Raw genomic sequence first — 18,147 nt, forward strand, 5'->3', positions numbered from 1 at the left:
GTATGAATACATGTTGCAAATATTCAACAGGTTTCATGAATGTGACCAGTGAAATCCTCACCCCTTGCCTTTCCAAGGAGACCCTAAACACCAAGCACCTCTATGGTTCTTACGGAGGTGATGTGCAATTGCATCTCTTGACTCTCCATTCCTCTATTCCTCTTGACAATCACACGTTCACTCTACTCCCCATTTTTCATTCCTTGACTCTCAACATTCATTTAATTAGGGACACACACACATGTTCCTTTTTTAGAGCCCCTTTCCTTCTCACGCTTTCCAACTTTTGTCCATTTACAGTTTGCTCATTTGCCAGTTTAAGGAAATGTTCTCACTCTTACACACTTCTCTCTGCTACCCTCTGGGCACCAAAGAGTTCTAGCACCTGTGCTTTGCCTTTTGTACAGGACATCATGGAAAGTCTCCCTTGGGGACGTTGACCCATTGAAGCATGACAGCTAGATAGTAGGCAATCAGCTTAAAAGCTCCAGGAACTCAAAGCAATGCTCTAGAACAATTACAATGTTCCATAGTTAAAAGAATTGTTTTAGTGCTTAAGTTGTCTGAAAGATGCACTGACATAGAATAGGTTATTTGCTGATTCTGCCAAAGTCACAAAGTGCTAATGCAATCAACAGAAAGAACTGGAGGGCATTTCTTGGTTAGCTTTCATCAGAAACATGGATTATGGCATCGGTTAACTGATTTTTACATCATCCATACACCTAAATAGATTCATATTTAAATAGTAATTCATTAAGGCTTATTCTCTATGACTGGGTCTAAATATTTTTAAACTAATATTTTGCCAACACTTTGCTGAATAATGGATTGTCTATTTATATACAGACATATGGTAATTGATAATAATCAATTGCCTATTTATATGCATTTATATGCGGATGTAGAAACAACATTGCTACCTAGTTTCATACACTTACCCTTTTCAAACTCCAAAAGGGGTGTGTGTGTGTGCATTTTGGGGTAAAGGGAGTAGAGGCAGAGATTCTTAGCATCCCTGGACAAGTACGTCTTCTGTGTCTCTAATCGCTGTTTTTATTTTCTGCCTTTTTTTGTTTTTGTTTTAATAATGAAGAACCTATGCTGACATGAATAAACATAACTGGGCACAAAGAGTGGTATGTTTGGGTACTTGATGCTGTATTCGAGGAAACCAAGACTTAGAAGTGAAGGGCAGATGGTATGATTTCCTCGTCCCCAGAGAAGATGCCAAGCAAACACCTATGTGGAATACTGATCACATGCTTCTCACCCACTCAGCCTTGAGCAGAAGAATAGAAGTGTCTTTTTAAATATATGTACCAAACTTTAATTTTCATTTCACACTCAAAACTTCTGTACAAAAAAGAGGCAAAGCAGGCAAAAAAAGAAAATTACAATGACTTTAGCAAACAACACATGACACCTTTAAAACAGCTTTGTGTATGCAACGGCCTTTATAGATGCAGCAGGGAGATTGGATTGCAAAGTTTTTGGCTTTTTAAGATAAAATTTCAATGTTTATCATTGACTTTTAGAAAAATTAGTAGCTGTCTAGAAAACAAGATTCAATGAGAAATCTCTGAATTCTATTGCACAATTGGGTTCCAAGCCTGGGCAGGCATCATTGTCTGAAGGAGCATAAATGTATTTTTACTTAGCTGTAATGATGTGTCAAAAATCTCAGTATACTATGAATATCTCGATATACGGTGAAGACTAGCAGCAAATGTTGATGAGGCATGAGATTAGGAGATAGAAGGTAAAATCCAAGTCTTCCTTTCTGGCTGTGAGTTGCTACTGCAGCCCTAACTGGGTCAGCACAATTCAGAACATCCATTCCCACTTGCTTATTACTGATTGCTAATGGCACATGAAAGGCTTCTGAGAACAAAGTTATAACTCCAAAGTAGCAGCGTGTCTGAGAAAGGTAATTTTCACCTTGTTGCTTGCCCAAAATAAATATCCGAGCCAGGGCAAACACTGTTTATTTGAAAACTATGAGACATCGAATATGAAATATGGTTAACATTGACATTGACACTGTATATAGCACTTTCCCCTAATCCACCCACGGATCTTAGAGACGTGTGCATGCAGCACAAAAAAACCTGTGACTGTTCAAGGACCCCTGATGCCTGGCGGACAGTTTATTAAAAGAATTTGTCTCCCACCATAGCTCCAGGGTGGACCCAGGGCCCATCACCCGTTAGTGATCACAGACATTCAGTTAAGCTGTCCTGGTGATCATCAAAGAGGCAGCCGGAGGTCCTGGGCTTTTCAGAGTCCAGGTGTCAGTGTCTCCTGGTGGTAAGCCTAGGTGGCCCAGCTAACGTGGTGCAGGCAAGCAGCCTCTCCCACATGCTTGGTCCCTTTGATAAAAGCTAAATAAAAATTATAAGTGTACTCAGCTATTGACTCTGCTGTATCTTTCTCATTTAAAAATCTTTGACAGATAATCCTACTATTTTCTCATGTCATCAGTTGAGAGGCAGCTGTGGTGTAGACATACGACTTGGGGACAAGTCCTGGGTGTGTGCCTCATGAATTCCATGATGCTTGACAAGACCTTTGCTCTCTCCAAGCCTGAATCTTCTCACCTGATCAAGAAGGAAAACGGTCCCACTGAGAGTAAACATCAGACGCCTCTCTAATTCTAGGCTTGACAGCTGGTTGCTCAAGCATCATATGTGACTGCAAAAGAGAACACTGCTTAGGCTGAATGTTTAATGAATTTGCTCACCTGGAGTTATCTCATTTTCTGGCTTCTTCTAGGGTTTTCGAATCCCTAAGTTCTAAGAGGTCTTGAAGGCCACCGAGTGCATTTCTGTTCTGATGACAGAAGCCCCAGACAGGCAGCTGCTCTCGTTCAGCTTGAAAAGCTCCAAGGAAAAGGGCTCTCTTCTCTGTTGACTCACATTTAAATATAGACCAGGGAATCTGTAGAAAAGTCCTGTCCTGACATGTAACTGCAAGTCTTTGTTCAAACAAAATAACAAAAAATGTATTTCTCCCTTTTCTTGGAGGACTCCAGGGAATGCCAGCTGGCCGCTAAAGTCTGGGAAGCAATGATATCTGACAGTTCATTCTTTGGGACGCCAAACATGGATCTATCTAGACCCGACTTCTGTGCCCCTCATTCATGGTGGGTCTGAGCTATTCCTTTCTTCTGGCAAAAACCAGACAAGCCATTATAGAGGCCAGACTGAGGATTTATCTAAAAGGGTCCAGCCTCATCCCGTGGTATGTATCCACAGGCCACATGGAGAGAACGAACGAGCATGGAGACAGCGGGCCCTGGCCCCCTTCTGTGACTCATTTTTCCACTGGGGAGCAGAAGAGGAGATTCCCAAGTGTCCACTCTGATCTACCCCCAAGCTCTCTGATCTACAGGCAGAAGAATGACTCCAGGCCTTGCTGCAGTTGATCGCCCACCTCCTGGATACTTACTAAGGAAGGGAGGTGGCGTCAGGCATTTATTGGCTGAAAGCCCTAAAAGGGCCCTTGGAGGTGATCTGTCTTAATTGCCCCTTTTAAGGATAACGAAGGTGAGATGGGGAGAGCTGAAGCCACGTTCCCGAGTGCAGCGTGCCGCGTTCGGGGGCTAGGACTGGACGCAGGCACTCCCAGCCTTGGACAGACCAGGCGCCAGGAGTCAAATCCCCCCAGTTCCATTCCTCCGTCCCCACGTGAAGGGCCTACAGAGGAGGTGCTCCCGAGACCTGGACCTCGAGAACCTCAGCCACCATTTCAGAGCCCTTGCCCCCAAGGCAGAGAGTCGAGGGGGAGATGACTGCGGCTCGCAGGCCCCTGCCCACTTGCCCCCACCGCCGCCTGCCCAGCTGCAGACCCACAGCTGCCTAGGCCTGCTTCTCGCTCAGGACCTGATCAAAACGCGGTTGATTTTCCTCTAAAAGTGCGTGTCAGAGGGGTATAAATCCAGACTGAAAGGGCCTATGCTGATAAAAAAAACACCAGCAAACAGAAAACTTGCATGTCTGGCTTGCAGTTGGGGGAGGGGGGGGATGGTGAATTCAAAATGCTTGGGTTCGCTAGCCCACGTGTGTTTTTCTTTCCTCAAGATTCCTCTCTCCCTCTCCAAGCACAGCGGTGGTGTTTTTTCTTGTAGCTGAAACGACACAGGAAATCAAATACTTTGTGTTTCTCTAACTATCCTCCCCAGAGAGAAACATCTAGAATTAAAACACCAGCACAAACAGTTTGGGGTTTCTGCTCGTCACAGGCAAGGCGACGGGGCTCCGTGGCCAGGCGCGCGGCCTCCAGGTTTGGCCTCTGGAGTCGGGGTTCCCTCGCCGTCGTCGAAGGCGAGGCTGGCAGCCAGCGGGGCTGTTGGGGTGTCAGGCAGGCTACAAATCAAGGTCGTACGTTTTCAGCGAGACGAAGGGAACGGTTATGTCAATCCACGAGAAGGAACGTCCACGTGTATTAAATTATGTAAACATCTACATCTTCTGAGGTCAGCAGGCAGCACCTCGCCCCGGCGCGGGCTCTACTGAAGCATCGCTCGGATCTGTTTGGAAGTCGATTCGTCGTTCAAGTGCTTCGTAGTGAACCTGGAAGGAGAGAGGGGGCGGGGGTGAGCCTGAAAGGGTGCTTGCAGGGGGTCTCGCCCGCCCTCCACTGTGCCAGGCGCGGCGGGTGTTCAGGAATCAAACTCTGTCTGGTTTTGTAGATAAAGCGCTACACTTTGGCACCCAGAGGATTCTCAGACGGACTTAGTTTTCATTTTTCCTTCTAAAGGAATTTAGTATTATGGCTATTAGATAAGTCAGTCTTTCACGGAATGAAATGATTACACAGAGGAGACAGAAACAATCCCATTTTCCAGGGAGGTAGGTGTCACATGACTAAGTGTAGAATCTGGACCATCTGCACCCCTCCTGCTCAGTGTCAGATATCCAAAGGTGGACCTGAGTGCCGGCAAGTACCCAAAACTCAAACGTTTATGGTTCCGGCTTTCCGCGCAGCTCTTATCCCCATTGCCACCACCAGGGGGCACTGCACAGGTAAAGAAAACAAGCAGTGCCCTCAGCATCTTCCTATCAACCCGGCGGAGCAATCAAATGAAAAGAAGGGAAAGGGGGATGTACAGGTGCTAACACCTCGACCCTGTCTAGGCATTCCTGGTAAGTTTCATTTAAATCCTCACAAGTTACAAGAGAGGTTATTGCCTCCATCTCACAGATGACAAAACCGACGTTCAGGTTAAATGCCCCATTCCAGATGGCAAAGGACAATTTGTGATTTCTGGTTTGAACTGACGTCTGGGTGCCCCCAAAGCCTGTGCTCTTGTCACTTCACCACAGGTGTCTGCAGGAGACAGAGTCCAGCGCTCAGCTGGGACTCGCGGCCCAGCTCGGAGTCTTGCTCTCAGCGAAGGCTTGCCTGATGTGGATTAAGCCACATACACCCGTGGGCGTGCTTGGGCATGACTTGTTAGCAGGGAGGAGCCGTGAGCAGCCAGGGCTGGCCGCCCCGGGGCCAGGCAGTGCAGGGCAGAGCTCCCAGCGACGGGGCTCGGGGGCCACACACCTGAGTCACCTGCGCGCTGGAGAACCAACCAACGACCGAAACCGGCCCCCAGGCCCCCAGCCCAGAGACTCTGGCTCATGCCGTCTGGGTTGCGGCCTGAGCAAAGAAGTTCCCACTTAATTCTCATGTGCAGCCAGGGTTAGGGACCACTGACGAGGGTAAAGGTGAGCCCCAGCAGAGTCTCCTCTTCTGAAAAGAGTCCCCAGGGGTCCCAAAGCAGTGTGGCCAGGATTAGGCCTGTGACGTGTGGGATCACACAGAGCCGGGGTAAGTCCTTAGCCTGGCCATATCCTGTGTGGCTTTTGGCAAGTGGTCTGATTTCTCTGAACCTCAGTTCTCCAATCAGTGAAATGGGAAGATAAAATGGTGCCGACCTCAGCAGGTGGCTGGAAGAGTAAATGTGCACATTTAATGCATACTTAAAATATTGAAAAGATGCAGTTTCGTCGGGCCTGCTGCTGTGGCCCCGATCACAAGCAGCTTGCTACCTGTGCGATCGGGAGGGGAGGCGGCGGCTCAGCCGAGGCTCACCTGAGGGCGTTCAGCAGCCCCTCCACGCTGTCGGGCGCCTGCTCCTTCAGCACCTTTATGCAGCCTTTCATCTGTGAGGGGAAGCAGAGGGCGGTTAGCCTCCGGAAGCGCTGCCCGTCATCGCACCTAGCCAGGCAAGCGCTGTCCTCAGTAACAGCACATTGATTCTGGCCACACAAATCAAACACAGAAAGGACCAGCAGACCTTCTCACCCGCTCCGGCGGGTGGGCGAGCAGCTCCTCTGGCTTCAAGAGGGTTCTTTGCTAACTCAACCCTAGCATTTTTTGCACTATAGTGCAATTGTACATTTTTTTTTTTAAAAGATTTATTTATTTATTTAATTTCCCCCCCTTCCCTGGTTGTCTGTTCTTGGTGTCTATTTGCTGCGTCTTGTTTCTTTGTCCGCTTCTGTTGTCGTCAGCGACACGGGAAATGTGGGTGGCACCATTCCTGGGCAGGCTGCTCTTTCTTTTCACGGCTGGGCGGCTTTCCTCACGGGCGCACTCCTTGCGAGTGGGGCTCCCCTACGCGGGGGACACCCTTGCGTGGCACGGCACTCCTTGCGCGCATCAGCACTGCGCATGGCCAGCTCCACACGGGTCAAGGAGGCCCGAGGTTTGAACCGTGGACCTCCCATGTGGTAGACGGACACCCTAACCACTGGGCCAAAGTCCGTTTCCCAATTGTACATTTTATTCGTCCTGCATTTGGGGACGAAGACTTGAAACTTGATATTTTTGTCCTTGTACTCTGGGGGCCAAGTGGAGGGCTTGCCTTGTAGCAGGTGCTCAGTTACTACGTACTGCATCGATTATACACCTGGACGTTTTATACCCTCCCTCTGTCCAGCATCTTCCGCCCCCTCAGCTGGTGGTCCTGCAGACCCTTAGGGTTGTTTTCAGGACTCACTTGAAGTTCACCAATTCCAGGAAGCCTTCCCTGACCTCGTGACCCTCCCCAGGAAGTAGTAACCATCAGCTCTTGTGCTCACGATGGTCCTGCAGCACCTGCCACAGACGCGGGAGATTTCCACGCCCACGTTAATGCATCTTCCTCGCAGACACTGCGCTCCTGGAAGGGCGGAAACCACACGGGGCAGAAGGCCTGGGCGTCGTCCAGACTTGGCTGCGTAGTATCTGCAGGAAGCGAAGCAAGTTTCCAAGCTTTTCGTGCCTTTGGCCTTCAAATTACTTTTCATTTGAGAAGGGCAAGACAACTAAATGTATATATACCACTTTCTATTATGCATATCCTGGGACGAACAAGGATCTGGAAAGAAGATGACCACACTTTAAACTCAGGTGTCGGTGACCTGTACTGGATTTGATTGTACAATGGTCACTTCTAAGCATGCTCTGTGGATCTACTTTTGCAAGGTCACAAGTTTTATCTCCAAGGCCTGATGGACCCTGCTAGACTGATGGCGGAAGCAGGGACACAGGGTTGAGAATCGTCGGTCACGTACAGGGTCATCCAGAAAGAAGGCCGCGGTCAAGCGGAGACTTCCGTCACAAGCAGAGGAGGAGAGGCAGCCAGCAGGCCGGGGGTGCGCCCCGAGGATCGCTGGGCTCCAGGGATGGGGTCAGGCCTCGGGAGGCAGAGAGCCCGCCCCTCTCCCAAAGGAGCCCCTGGTCTAGGGGAGGAAAGGGTGCTTCTCGCCCGCTCAGGCGGGTGGGGAGTGTGATACGTGCTCCCGTGGGACAAGCCCACAGGGGGCGGGACCAGGCGGTGGAAGAGCAGTGGGTCCACTTCGCATATTCCTGCTTCTGCTGCGGGATGGTGAGAGCCTCGGGTGCTGCGTTCAGACCGCGGGCCAGCCGCAGGCGCAGGTGGAGCCCGGGCAAGTGGGGGCTCAGATCACGCTCGGAGTCTGGGGTCTGGACAGGTGGAAATGGGGAGCCCGATCGCTCTTGAGATGCCGTGTAGCTCTGGGACAGACACGGACAGGGACTGGAAAGAAGCAAGCTGGAGGCAGGCAGGGCGACTGGAGGCCGGGCGCACGCCCGGGGCTGCAGTGGGGGAGGACGGAGGGGGCCCCGGGGCCCGGGGCAGGTTCCACGGGGTCTATGACCAGAGGGGGTCAGCTCCCAGATGCTGGCGCAGAAGCTGCTCTGGGACCCGGAAGAGGGGGGGCAGGCCTGGGCAAGGAGAACCTTTGTTGGGGGAACCGTGTGTGGGGGGTGGAGACGCAGTGAGGTGGGGGGGCTGGGCAGGGGGCAGGGATCGGGGAGCCCCCGGAAGAGCTCTCCCTCTGCTCTGCGCTGCTCAGCAGCCAGGTCACCGTCTCGTCCCTAAGAGCGCGTGCCCCCGCGGGCCGGTGATCCCCTCAGCCTGGGAGAGCCCTTCGCTCTTCGGGGTCCACTTGGGGGAATCCTCCACCTTAGCGTCACCCCCGGGCTGCGCTTTCTGCCCCTAAGCAGCAGGAGGGCCCCCCTCATCCGGGTTTCGAGGGGGGCCGCACATCTGTGTGGCACGGGAGGGCCTGTTCTTGTCAGGACGTCTACGGCACTTCCGGGACCTTCTCCAGGTCCTGGCAGGTGAGTACAGTGACCCTGAGGCCGAAGGGCTTGTCCAGTCAGCGGTCAGAGCTGCTGGGGCGGACCAGGGCCCGGGAGGGGCGCCCACGGCCCGTCGGGATACGGGCGTCCTTCGCAAACAGGAGCCTTTCGTCGAGACACTCACACGTCGGTGGGAACCGGCCTCTTGGTGAGAGCTGCAGGAACATACAGACTTCATCCAGATGAAGCGTGAGGAGATGTGGCATTGTGTGCTGGTCAGGACGCCGCAGACAGCCTCAGTGAGGGACGCGCCAAGCCAGGCTCACTGAGGACGAGCACGGGAGGACGTGCTTGTGCCCTCGGTATTTCTAATCGACTGAGAAACGAAAATAATGGCTATGGGGATGATGTCTTCTGAGGACCAGGAACCAAACGTAGCCCACGTCCAGATGGTATTTATGGGGCTATCATCGAGTTATTCATGTTTCATCTGTCATCTAGAGATGTTAAAGAGTCACAAAGAATATAGCAAAAATACTTACGATGTGGGAAAATGTCCAGAACTTACTGTTATGTGAACAGAATAGGTTTTTGTTTTTGTTTTTATTTCTCTCCCTTTCCCCACCCCATTGTCTGCTCTCTGTATCCCTTCGCTGTGTGTTCTTCTGTGTTTGCTTCTATTCTTGTCAGCGGCACAGGGAATCTGGGTCTCTTTTTGTTGCGTCATCTTGCTGCATCAGCTCTTTGTATGTGTGGCACCATTCCTGGGCAGGCTGCACTTTTTTTGTGCTGGGTGGCTCTCCTTATGGGGTGCACTCCTTGCACGTGGGGCTCCTCTATGTGGAGGACACCCCTGTGTGGCACAGCACTCCTTGCACACATCAGCACTGTACATGGGCCAGCTCTACCTTGGTTTGAACCCTGGACCTTCCATGTGGTAGGTGGACACTCTATCTGTTGCGCCAAGTCTGCTTCCCCAAAATAAGTTTTGAAATAACATGGTCCACACATACACACAGACATCTTTAGAAAAAGAATGGACCTGTGCGCACTGGTATTTCACCGGGATCATCTGTCAGTGAAGGAGTTCACAGATAGTTCACTTTTCTGCATTTTGATTTCTCATATTTTCCCATTTTTACAGTCAATATTTATTCTCTTATCTAGTAAAAAAAATATCTATAGGACAAAAGTCACGGAGACCCATGAAGAGCCACGTGTCCAGGACGTCCAAGCGAGGAATCCACGTGGCGCTCTTCAGGGGCCCTTGGGCTCCCCATGTAATCAGGGCCACCCTGGGTGCCAGGCCTTCCCTGTGTGCGGAGCGAGGGCCTCAAGGTACGGGCCGTGCCGCAAGTTAGTGCCAGGCCTTCCCTGTGTGCGGAGCGAGGGCCTCAAGGTACGGGCCGTGCCACAAGTTAGTGCCAGGCCTTCCCTGTGTGCGGAGCGAGGGCCTCAAGGTACGGGCCGTGCCACAAGTTAGTGCCAGGCCTTCCCTGTGTGCGGAGCGAGGGCCTCAAGTGCCACAAGTTAGTGCCAGGCCTTCCCTGTGTGCGGAGCGAGGGCCTCAAGGTACGGGCCGTGCCACAAGTTAGTGCCAGGCCTTCCCTGTGTGCGGAGCGAGGGCCTCAAGGTACGGGCCGTGCCACAAGTTAGTGCCAGGCCTTCCCTGTGTGCGGAGCGAGGGCCTCAAGGTACGGGCCGTGCCACAAGTTAGTGCCAGCAGGTCCTCTTCTGCCCGAAAGGGCCTTCACGTCTGCCCAGGGCTACAGGGCGCAGGGGAGCTGTGCATCACCCCACCACCGACACCAAACCACCGGCTCACCAAGACCGCACGCTTTCCAAGGCTGCACGCGCTCATCCACTCGGCACACACGCCAGGTCTTACATGCCAGCGCGGAGCAGACATGGGCTCGCGGGGCGTGCTCTTGTCCTGCCAAGAACGCCCTGAGGGGTGCGTGTGGTGGAGGCAGACGACGACACAGGCCCGAGGACGAGGCCGGCTCTGACCCACAGGGGCCCGGGAAACAGGGTCCCAGGCAGGTGACATCTGAGAAGGGTCATAAAGGCATGTCCCCACGAGCGGAGGGGAGTGTGAAGAGCTCAGCCTCCTCCAGAAGACAACAGAAGGCATGAGGTGCGGGTGGGGCAGCAGCTGGGGGTGGGGGGGGGCAGAGCTGGGGGCGCCAAGTGGGACCAGACCACGGGGTCGCGTACCCAGTGCGTCCCAACTCGTTTGACACTAAGGCACGTATTAAAAATAAAGAACGTGTTTGCACGGCGCACGGGGTGACCCGGAGGGGCAGCTGGAGCTCAGCGCCCTTCCTCTGCCCAGTTCCACTGGGCAGAGACGGGGGTCCTTGGCGTCTCCCCCGCTGTCCCCCCTGGAGGTGAGGGCGCCTCGTTTTAAGCACGTGGAAAGACTGGCCTTGCCGGGAGGAGGGCGGCCAAGTTGGGGGTCGTATCTTGGAAAGATGACCGTCAGCGGGAGACGGGGCAGGGGGGAGAGAAGCCCGGCAGCAGCCGCGGCACCTGACGCGGAGCGTGCGCGCGCCACCGTCGCTTACGTCAATCTTGGACGTCTTGCAGAAGGCTCCCACGGGGTGGACGTGGTCGTACAGGATGATGACACCCACCATCACCCGCATGCAGAACATCAGCGTCTCCTCGCTCGTGAACCTGCTCCTGTACTCCCTGGAAGAGAGGGGACGCGGCCGCCTGACGCCCCCACAGCACCCGCCCCCCATCCTCTCCGAGAACAACCCCAGCCCCGAAGGACCGGGTTCATCTGCTCTTTAAGAAACCACGAGGATAATTCTCCTTGAATCTATCCAACCAGCCATTCAGTGAGAAAATACGGTCCAGCGGAGGGCAGTAAATCCTCAGCTCGCCTGCCCCTCGGCAGGCCGGCTCATCAGGTGCATCACTCCCCGCGCATCCATCGTGAATATTTTATAGCAGGTCCCTCTGGCTGTCCAAGATTATCGAGAATAATGGCTTCATTACAAAGGAAAAGAATCAGGCTCATTTCTACGGAGCAGCTTGCCCGTTTCCAGCCAGAGTAACTCCCTTTGTTAAAGACACAGACTGCAGATCAAATTGGATTGGCGAAGATACACCAAAAAGAAATTACTTCCCATTCGCGGGGCTGGGAGTTCTCATGGGCTCTGACTTCGCTCATTTCCTGGAGGGTCGCTGACTTTTCAGGGCGAGTCTAAAGGCTTTTTTAGCACCTATTTTGTCATGAATTGGCCCCACAATGGAGAGGATGGCTGTTTCTGTTTGGATGAGTCCTTAACTCTGGTGTAAGTGACATACTGGAAATGCATGCCACCGTACACCTGAACAGAGCGTCAGACTGTACGAGGTGCTGACGCCGTGGGAGCCCCCAAGCCCCAAAGCCGGCGCCATGTGGGCGCTTCCCTGGGTGGGAAAGGAAGGCTCCGGGAGGCCAGGACCCTGTCTATGGGCACGGGGTGGGGGTGTGAGAGGCACAAGCGGGGCTCAGGCTGCGGGGAACAGATTTTCCCTCGCTGCCTCCCCCTTAGTACCATCAGCCACTTTGGTTAAAGCTAGGAATTGGTTTCGATACAAAGAAATTGCCAAAAGAGAGAGGCTTCCCTGCCGGTGGCCTCTCGGCAGTGGCCCGCGTTTCTCACGTCACTCACGGCGTTTCCAGCATGACTTTGCAGACACTCGTCATCGTGCTGAGGCAGTCCGTGGTGTTCTCTATGGGCAGTGTTTTGTTCTAAACGGGAGACACAGGCGCGTTAGCCCTGCGGGCGGTTTGCACGTGCGGTGCAGAAAAAAGCTCCTCGTTGCTCACCCTCACTTACTTCAGACACAAAGTGCATTGTGGCGTTGCTGAGGGTTTTGAGCATTGGCGTGGCTTCGGCGTAGAAGAGGGACATTCGGTTGGCCATTTCATTATTGACTTCATTCTCAATGTCTAGCTGAATGAAAAGAAGAGAAGATGCCGTTTACAAAGAGATGGTCAACGTCTCAAAATAAAGCCCTCTGGGAATGCAATGACAGAGAAGCCTTCCGTCTTCTCCCTGAGCCCTTCCTGGAGCCAAAAAGGAAGAGCCACGGGGAAGGGCACAAGGCCCGGGAAACCGTGGACTCACGTGCATGTTGTTGATGCGGTTGCGGCTTATTGTCCTTCTGTAGTAGCTGAAGTCGTTCTGGATAGCTGGGTTCCTCATCTGAAATTCAGTGGGGAGGAAAGGCCACGTCTCAGCATCGGGGGGTGTAGCAGTTTGATATGGTTATGAATTCCAAAAATAGATATCGGATTATGTTTGTGATCTGGTCTGTACCTGGGCGTGACTGAGTTATGATTAGGGCTTTGATGGGGCCACGTCATTAGAATGTTGAGTACCCGCCCCTTGGTGGGTGGGGACCCCAGATAAAAGGCAAGGACAGAGTTGGGGGTTCTTAATGTTGGAGTTTTGATGTTAGAGTTTGATGCTGAAGACTTAAACTGGAGCCCTGGGGAGAGAGACAGAGCCTTTCGCCTGATAGTCTACAGCTGCCCTTGTAGAGGAACCAGAGGAGCTGAGCCCAGAGGAGCCCAGGAAGCCTGAACCCTCACAGATGTTGGCCACCATCTTGCTCCAACATGTGAAAATAGGCTTTGGTGAGGGAAATAACTTATGCCTTATGGCCTGATATCTGTAAGCTACCCCAAATAATACCTTTACAAAAACCAACCAATTTCTAGTATTTTGCATCAGCTAATACAGAGGGGAAGGTAAATGAAGAGCCTGGACATTAGGGCTTTGTGACTATACCATGACTCCTCTTTGGTCACCTCAAAATGACTTCTGGTTAAGAAAGTATAAATGTAGCTTCTTTGTTTTAAAACATGCCCTGTTTTTGCAGAGGGCTAGAATCCAGGGAAAGCATATTGTTCCCCATGAGGAACGACACTTGAAAAGGGTTTTCTTACCACGTTGGGCAGATTTTGAATTTCCATGTACCAATCACTGTCTGAACTTACTTTTCCTCCATGGAATACAAACCTTTACCCGTCGTTTATATATTTCTGGGACGGCACCAACGTCTCACTCCTCTCTTTTTCCGCACACCCAACAGTATGTGCAGACTGCCCCCACACAGTGGGTCCTCTGTGAAAGGCTGCTGTGATGTTTAAAATTGTTTTGATCCTCACCTTCAGCTCATCGAATCGAAGGGTGAAATGTAAAATTTCCGCAAACTCCTTGGCCAGGGCCTGCTCCCGCTCCAGGTGCTGGGTCGGTGAGTAGGGTGGACAAGTCAGGGACTCTAATAAACTCTGAAGAGCTTTTTCTGAAAGTCAAAGGGATAAACACATGGAAGTAAAGGCACGCAAGAGCCTGTGCAGGTCCTTGAGAAGCAGATCTCTCAGCCACGCCGACCAGCTGGCGGCTCACCTGCGTGGCTCTTCCCCCTCTGTCTTTTCCCGTGACCGTGTGGGCTGATATGTGGGAACAAGGAGTCCACGTCGGCCCCAGCAGGCCACCTCCCCTGCGGGGCCTCCCAGGGCACAGAGTTTTGTGAACAGCTCTAAGCTCCGCTGGACCCTCAGTGGTTGGTGATCCTAATTCCTAACACTCGTAGGGGACCACAGGTGTGTGTCTTGGGATCATCGTGGTGTGGGCTGGAATGAGCCAGCTCAAGCCACACGTCAAGTTCCCTGCTCTGCAGGGAAAGGCCTCTGGTCCCGTTTCGGCTGTCCCTGCATCCACATGCCAACCTAACCCCGGGACCACTCTTCTACACATGCACTGACGTAGTTTTCTCCACACTGTCTTTGCAGGACTCATTACTCCCACTTCACTGTTTCAAACACTTCCTTCAGTTTGCTCTTCCGTCTCGTTGTAACAGCACTGAGGCATTTAGCCAATCCTCCACGCCTGGGGTTGGCCAGCTAGACCACAGGCCAAATCCCGCCCTCTGCCAGTGTTTGAATATTGGAATGCAGCCAGGCTTATTTGTTTATATATTGCTGCTTGTGGTTGCTTTTGTGCTAAAATGGCAGAGATAAGGGGCTGTGAAAAGGATTGTATGGCCCAAAATATTTACTATCTGGCACTCTCCATAAAGGTTTGCTGATACCTGCTCTATATAGTCCTGCAATGCCTTCCAGAACATCTTCAGCAGGGAAGCACAGGGGCTTTGTTAAACATTTCCATCGCTGGAATCCCACTGTCTTCCGAGGCAGCCAGCTCGACCCTCTCCTGCTCTGACCCTGATGATCATTTCCCTTCAGTTGAGCTGAAACTCAACTCATTAAGGTCTCAGTTTATTGGGCTTAGAACTATACTTTGAGGAAGCAGAGGAGGTCAAAGGCCTCTTCTACCCGAGAATCTTCAGAAGTCCTCTCCTCTTGGAAAACTGGTTCAGTTCACTCAGTTACTCCCCTGGGGGCTTAGCTCATGACTCTTTCTTTGCTCTAGCTCTACCACAGTAACCATGTAACCTGATGTAGCTTCACTGTTCATGTTGAGCCTATTGCCAATCAGATTTTTCTTATACACTTGCCCTCTTGTACAGTTTTTTAAGCATAAGGGCAGAATTTTATGTTCGTTTTTCTTGTATTTCATTGTGTTATATTTATCACAACTCCAGGAAACCAAGTTCCCTTTGGGTCTAGCAGGTACGTTGGACCTTCCAAACTTCAGTGTCCTACAGAAATGTGATCAGCCCATGGCGAAAGTGTCATGAGTTGGACATAACTAAGGACAAGACTAAAGCAACATCTACCAGTAGAGACACTCCAAATGTGCCACTAACTTGAGGGGAAGAAACTTTGTGGTAGGTTGAAAGAAACGCAAATGGCATTGCTGCCCATAAATCACCTCTTCTAAGACACAGTGGATGGATGTGGGATGTTTTCAGTACATAGTGCTTCTCTGGCAACTTTTTCAAACACTGAAATCAGAACTTTGTACATGGAGCATGGAAACTACAAACATGTACTCACCTAGCCTTATGGAAAACTCATAAAATCTCTTTAGCCTCACAACCAGAGGACACACTGCATTCCAAGCTTTTTCTTGAAGCTGAATGTCATTGGGATTTTGAATTGCCTACAAAAACATGATAGAATTGTTTAAAAAGAAGCAATAAGTTCCATATCAAAATACCTTAAGATTGAGAAATAAGTTTAATGAAACAATTCCCACTGTACTTTGTTAATGTGTACTACTTAGATCGAGATTAGTTCATCATATGTCCTCCAAGATGCTCCTAGAGAATGGATATTAGCACTTGAGCATCATGTGAATGGCCCTACAATTAGGTCACATGCACCTTACTTGTTTCTGTTATTCTGGATGTAAAAAAGAAAAAAAAAACTACACATCTAAACTGGAGGCAATTTGCCCCTTCACATCACTTTTTACTTATTTTAAAGTAGCGCTGGTGCTTATTAGGAAGTGCAAATTCTGTAGCTATTTTCCTTTCTCTGTAACATATATTATATCCCTGCCAATCTGTGATGTTACCTAAATTACCTAAACGGTGACCACTAAGTAGAAAAACAACCTCTTAATAGGCTGCTGCTTTCTGAGAAAAGCTGTCTTATCGGGGTTTCAGCTGCTTGGGGATTATGATGGCAGCAGCATTCTTTTCAAAAGGTGGTGCTGGTGGTGGGGTGGAGGAGGTGGAGGAGGTGGAGGAGGTGGAGGTGGTGGTGTGCTGGAGATGGTGGAGGAAGTGGAGGTGGTGGTGGTGGAGATGGTGGAGGAAGTGGAGGTGGTGGTGGTGGAGATGGTGGAGGAAGTGGAGGTGGTGGTGGTGGAGATGGTGGAGGAAGTGGAGGTGGTGGTGGTGGAGATGGTGGAGGTGGTGGTAGAGGTGGAGGAGGTGGAGGAGGTGGAGATGGAGGAGGTGGAGGTGATCGTAGAGGTGGTGATAGAGGTGGAGCAGGTGGAGGTGGAGGAGATGTTGGAGGTGGTGGTGGACGTGGTGGTGGTGGCAGAGGTGGAGCTGGAGGTGGTAGACATGGAGGTAGAGGAGGTGGTGGAGGAGGTGGAGGTGGAGGTGGAGGAGGTGGAGGTGGTGGTGTGCTGGAGATGGTGGAGGAAGTGGAGGTGGTGGTGGTGGAGATGGTGGAGGAAGTGGAGGTGGTGGTGGTGGAGATGGTGGAGGAAGTGGAGGTGGTGGTGTGCTGGAGATGGTGGAGGAAGTGGAGGTGGTGGTGTGCTGGAGATGGTGGAGGAAGTGGAGGTGGTGGTGGTGGAGATGGTGGAGGAAGTGGAGGTGGTGGTGGTGGAGATGGTGGAGGAAGTGGAGGTGGTGGTGGTGGTGGAGATGGTGGAGGAAGTGGAGGTGGTGGTGGTGGAGATGGTGGAGGAAGTGGAGGTGGTGGTGGTGGAGATGGTGGAGGAAGTGGAGGTGGTGGTGGTGGAGATGGTGGAGGAAGTGGAGGTGGTGGTGGTGGTGGAGATGGTGGAGGAAGTGGAGGTGGTGGTGGTGGAGATGGTGGAGGAAGTGGAGGTGGTGGTGGTGGAGATGGTGGAGGAAGTGGAGGTGGTGGTGGTGGAGATGGTGGAGGAAGTGGAGGTGGTGGAGGTGGAGGGGGAGGAGGTGGAGAAGGTGGAGGTGGTGGAGGAGGTGGTGGAGGTAGAAGAGGTGGTGGAGGGGGTGGTGGTGGAGGTGGAGGAGGTGGAGGAGGTGGAGATGGAGGAGGTGGAGGTGATCGTAGAGGTGGTGATAGAGGTGGAGCAGGTGGAGGTGGAGGAGATGTTGGAGGAGGTGGTGGTAGAGGTGGAGGAGGTGGAGGAGGTGGTGGAGGTGGTGGTAGAGGTGGAGGAGGTGGTGGAGGGGATGGAGGAGGTGGAGGTGGAGGTGGTGGAGGAGGAGGTGGAGGAGGCGGTGGAGTGGAGGAGGTGGTGGAGGAGGTGGTGGTAGAGGTGGAGGAGGTGGAGGTGGTGGAGGTGGTGGTAGAGGTGGAGGAGGTGGAGGTGGTACAGTAGTGGTGGAGGTGGTGGTGGTGGAGGTGTGGAAGTGGTATGTGTGTGTGTTTTAATATTCCCGCAAAACTATTATTTTCAAATAAGGAGAGTGTGATGTTTCTTGTCTTCGAGGCATTATGAAGCTTCAAGTGTCAAACTAAATGGTTTCTTTTTTTGCTGCTACCCTTCCCTTTCTTATTTATGTATTCACTTATCTAGTCTCACGAGACATTGCAAGATGACAGACCTGCAGGCTACGTAAAGGAAGGTGGTTCCTGGCTGGCGTTCATGACACTGGCAGGGCCTACCAAAATTATTACAACATATTGGGAAGAAGATGTAAACCCAGGCCCCATAGCTCCTAGGTCAACTGTCATTCAGAGACTTTGTGTGCACATTTCCCTTTCAGGAGGTCATGTACTGACTAAGTATTATTTACATGGTAGTCCTGTGCAAATGTGGGAGGAGCAAATGTGGGGGGGGAGAATGGCCAAATTATACAGTCTACAGCCCCGTGTGCTCAGATCAATGTGGAGAAGGAAAGGGCTTGTCCCTGGACTTTGAAGGCCACGTCCCCTCCTGCTCGTCCTGGCACTCTAGGAAATCCTAGGCAGTGGCTCTG

At 51.8% G+C, this 18,147-nt stretch overlaps 1 protein-coding gene across 5 annotated transcripts in view; it reads right to left on the reverse strand.

Annotated features, from left to right (window-relative positions):
• Window positions 1–1,306: 1,306 nt before the first annotated feature.
• Window positions 1,307–18,147, reverse strand: part of CYRIA (CYFIP related Rac1 interactor A) — a 98,552-nt gene continuing 81,711 nt past the window's right edge. For all 5 annotated transcript variants that reach the window (XM_058288035.1, XM_071211885.1, XM_058288032.1 and 2 more), the window contains 8 exons: window positions 15,551–15,656; window positions 13,757–13,893; window positions 12,711–12,788; window positions 12,420–12,536; window positions 12,252–12,331; window positions 11,151–11,277; window positions 6,085–6,155; window positions 1,307–4,574 (listed from right to left, as the gene is read on the reverse strand). In XM_058288035.1, coding sequence (XP_058144018.1) covers window positions 4,511–4,574; window positions 6,085–6,155; window positions 11,151–11,277; window positions 12,252–12,331; window positions 12,420–12,536; window positions 12,711–12,788; window positions 13,757–13,893; window positions 15,551–15,656 — 780 coding nt within the window. In that variant the 3' untranslated portion in view covers window positions 1,307–4,510. The remainder of the gene's footprint in view (window positions 4,575–6,084; window positions 6,156–11,150; window positions 11,278–12,251; window positions 12,332–12,419; window positions 12,537–12,710; window positions 12,789–13,756; window positions 13,894–15,550; window positions 15,657–18,147) is intronic.

Source organism: Dasypus novemcinctus, chromosome 25 (genome assembly GCF_030445035.2).
Source record: "Dasypus novemcinctus isolate mDasNov1 chromosome 25, mDasNov1.1.hap2, whole genome shotgun sequence".
Classification (NCBI taxonomy): domain Eukaryota; kingdom Metazoa; phylum Chordata; class Mammalia; order Cingulata; family Dasypodidae; genus Dasypus; species Dasypus novemcinctus.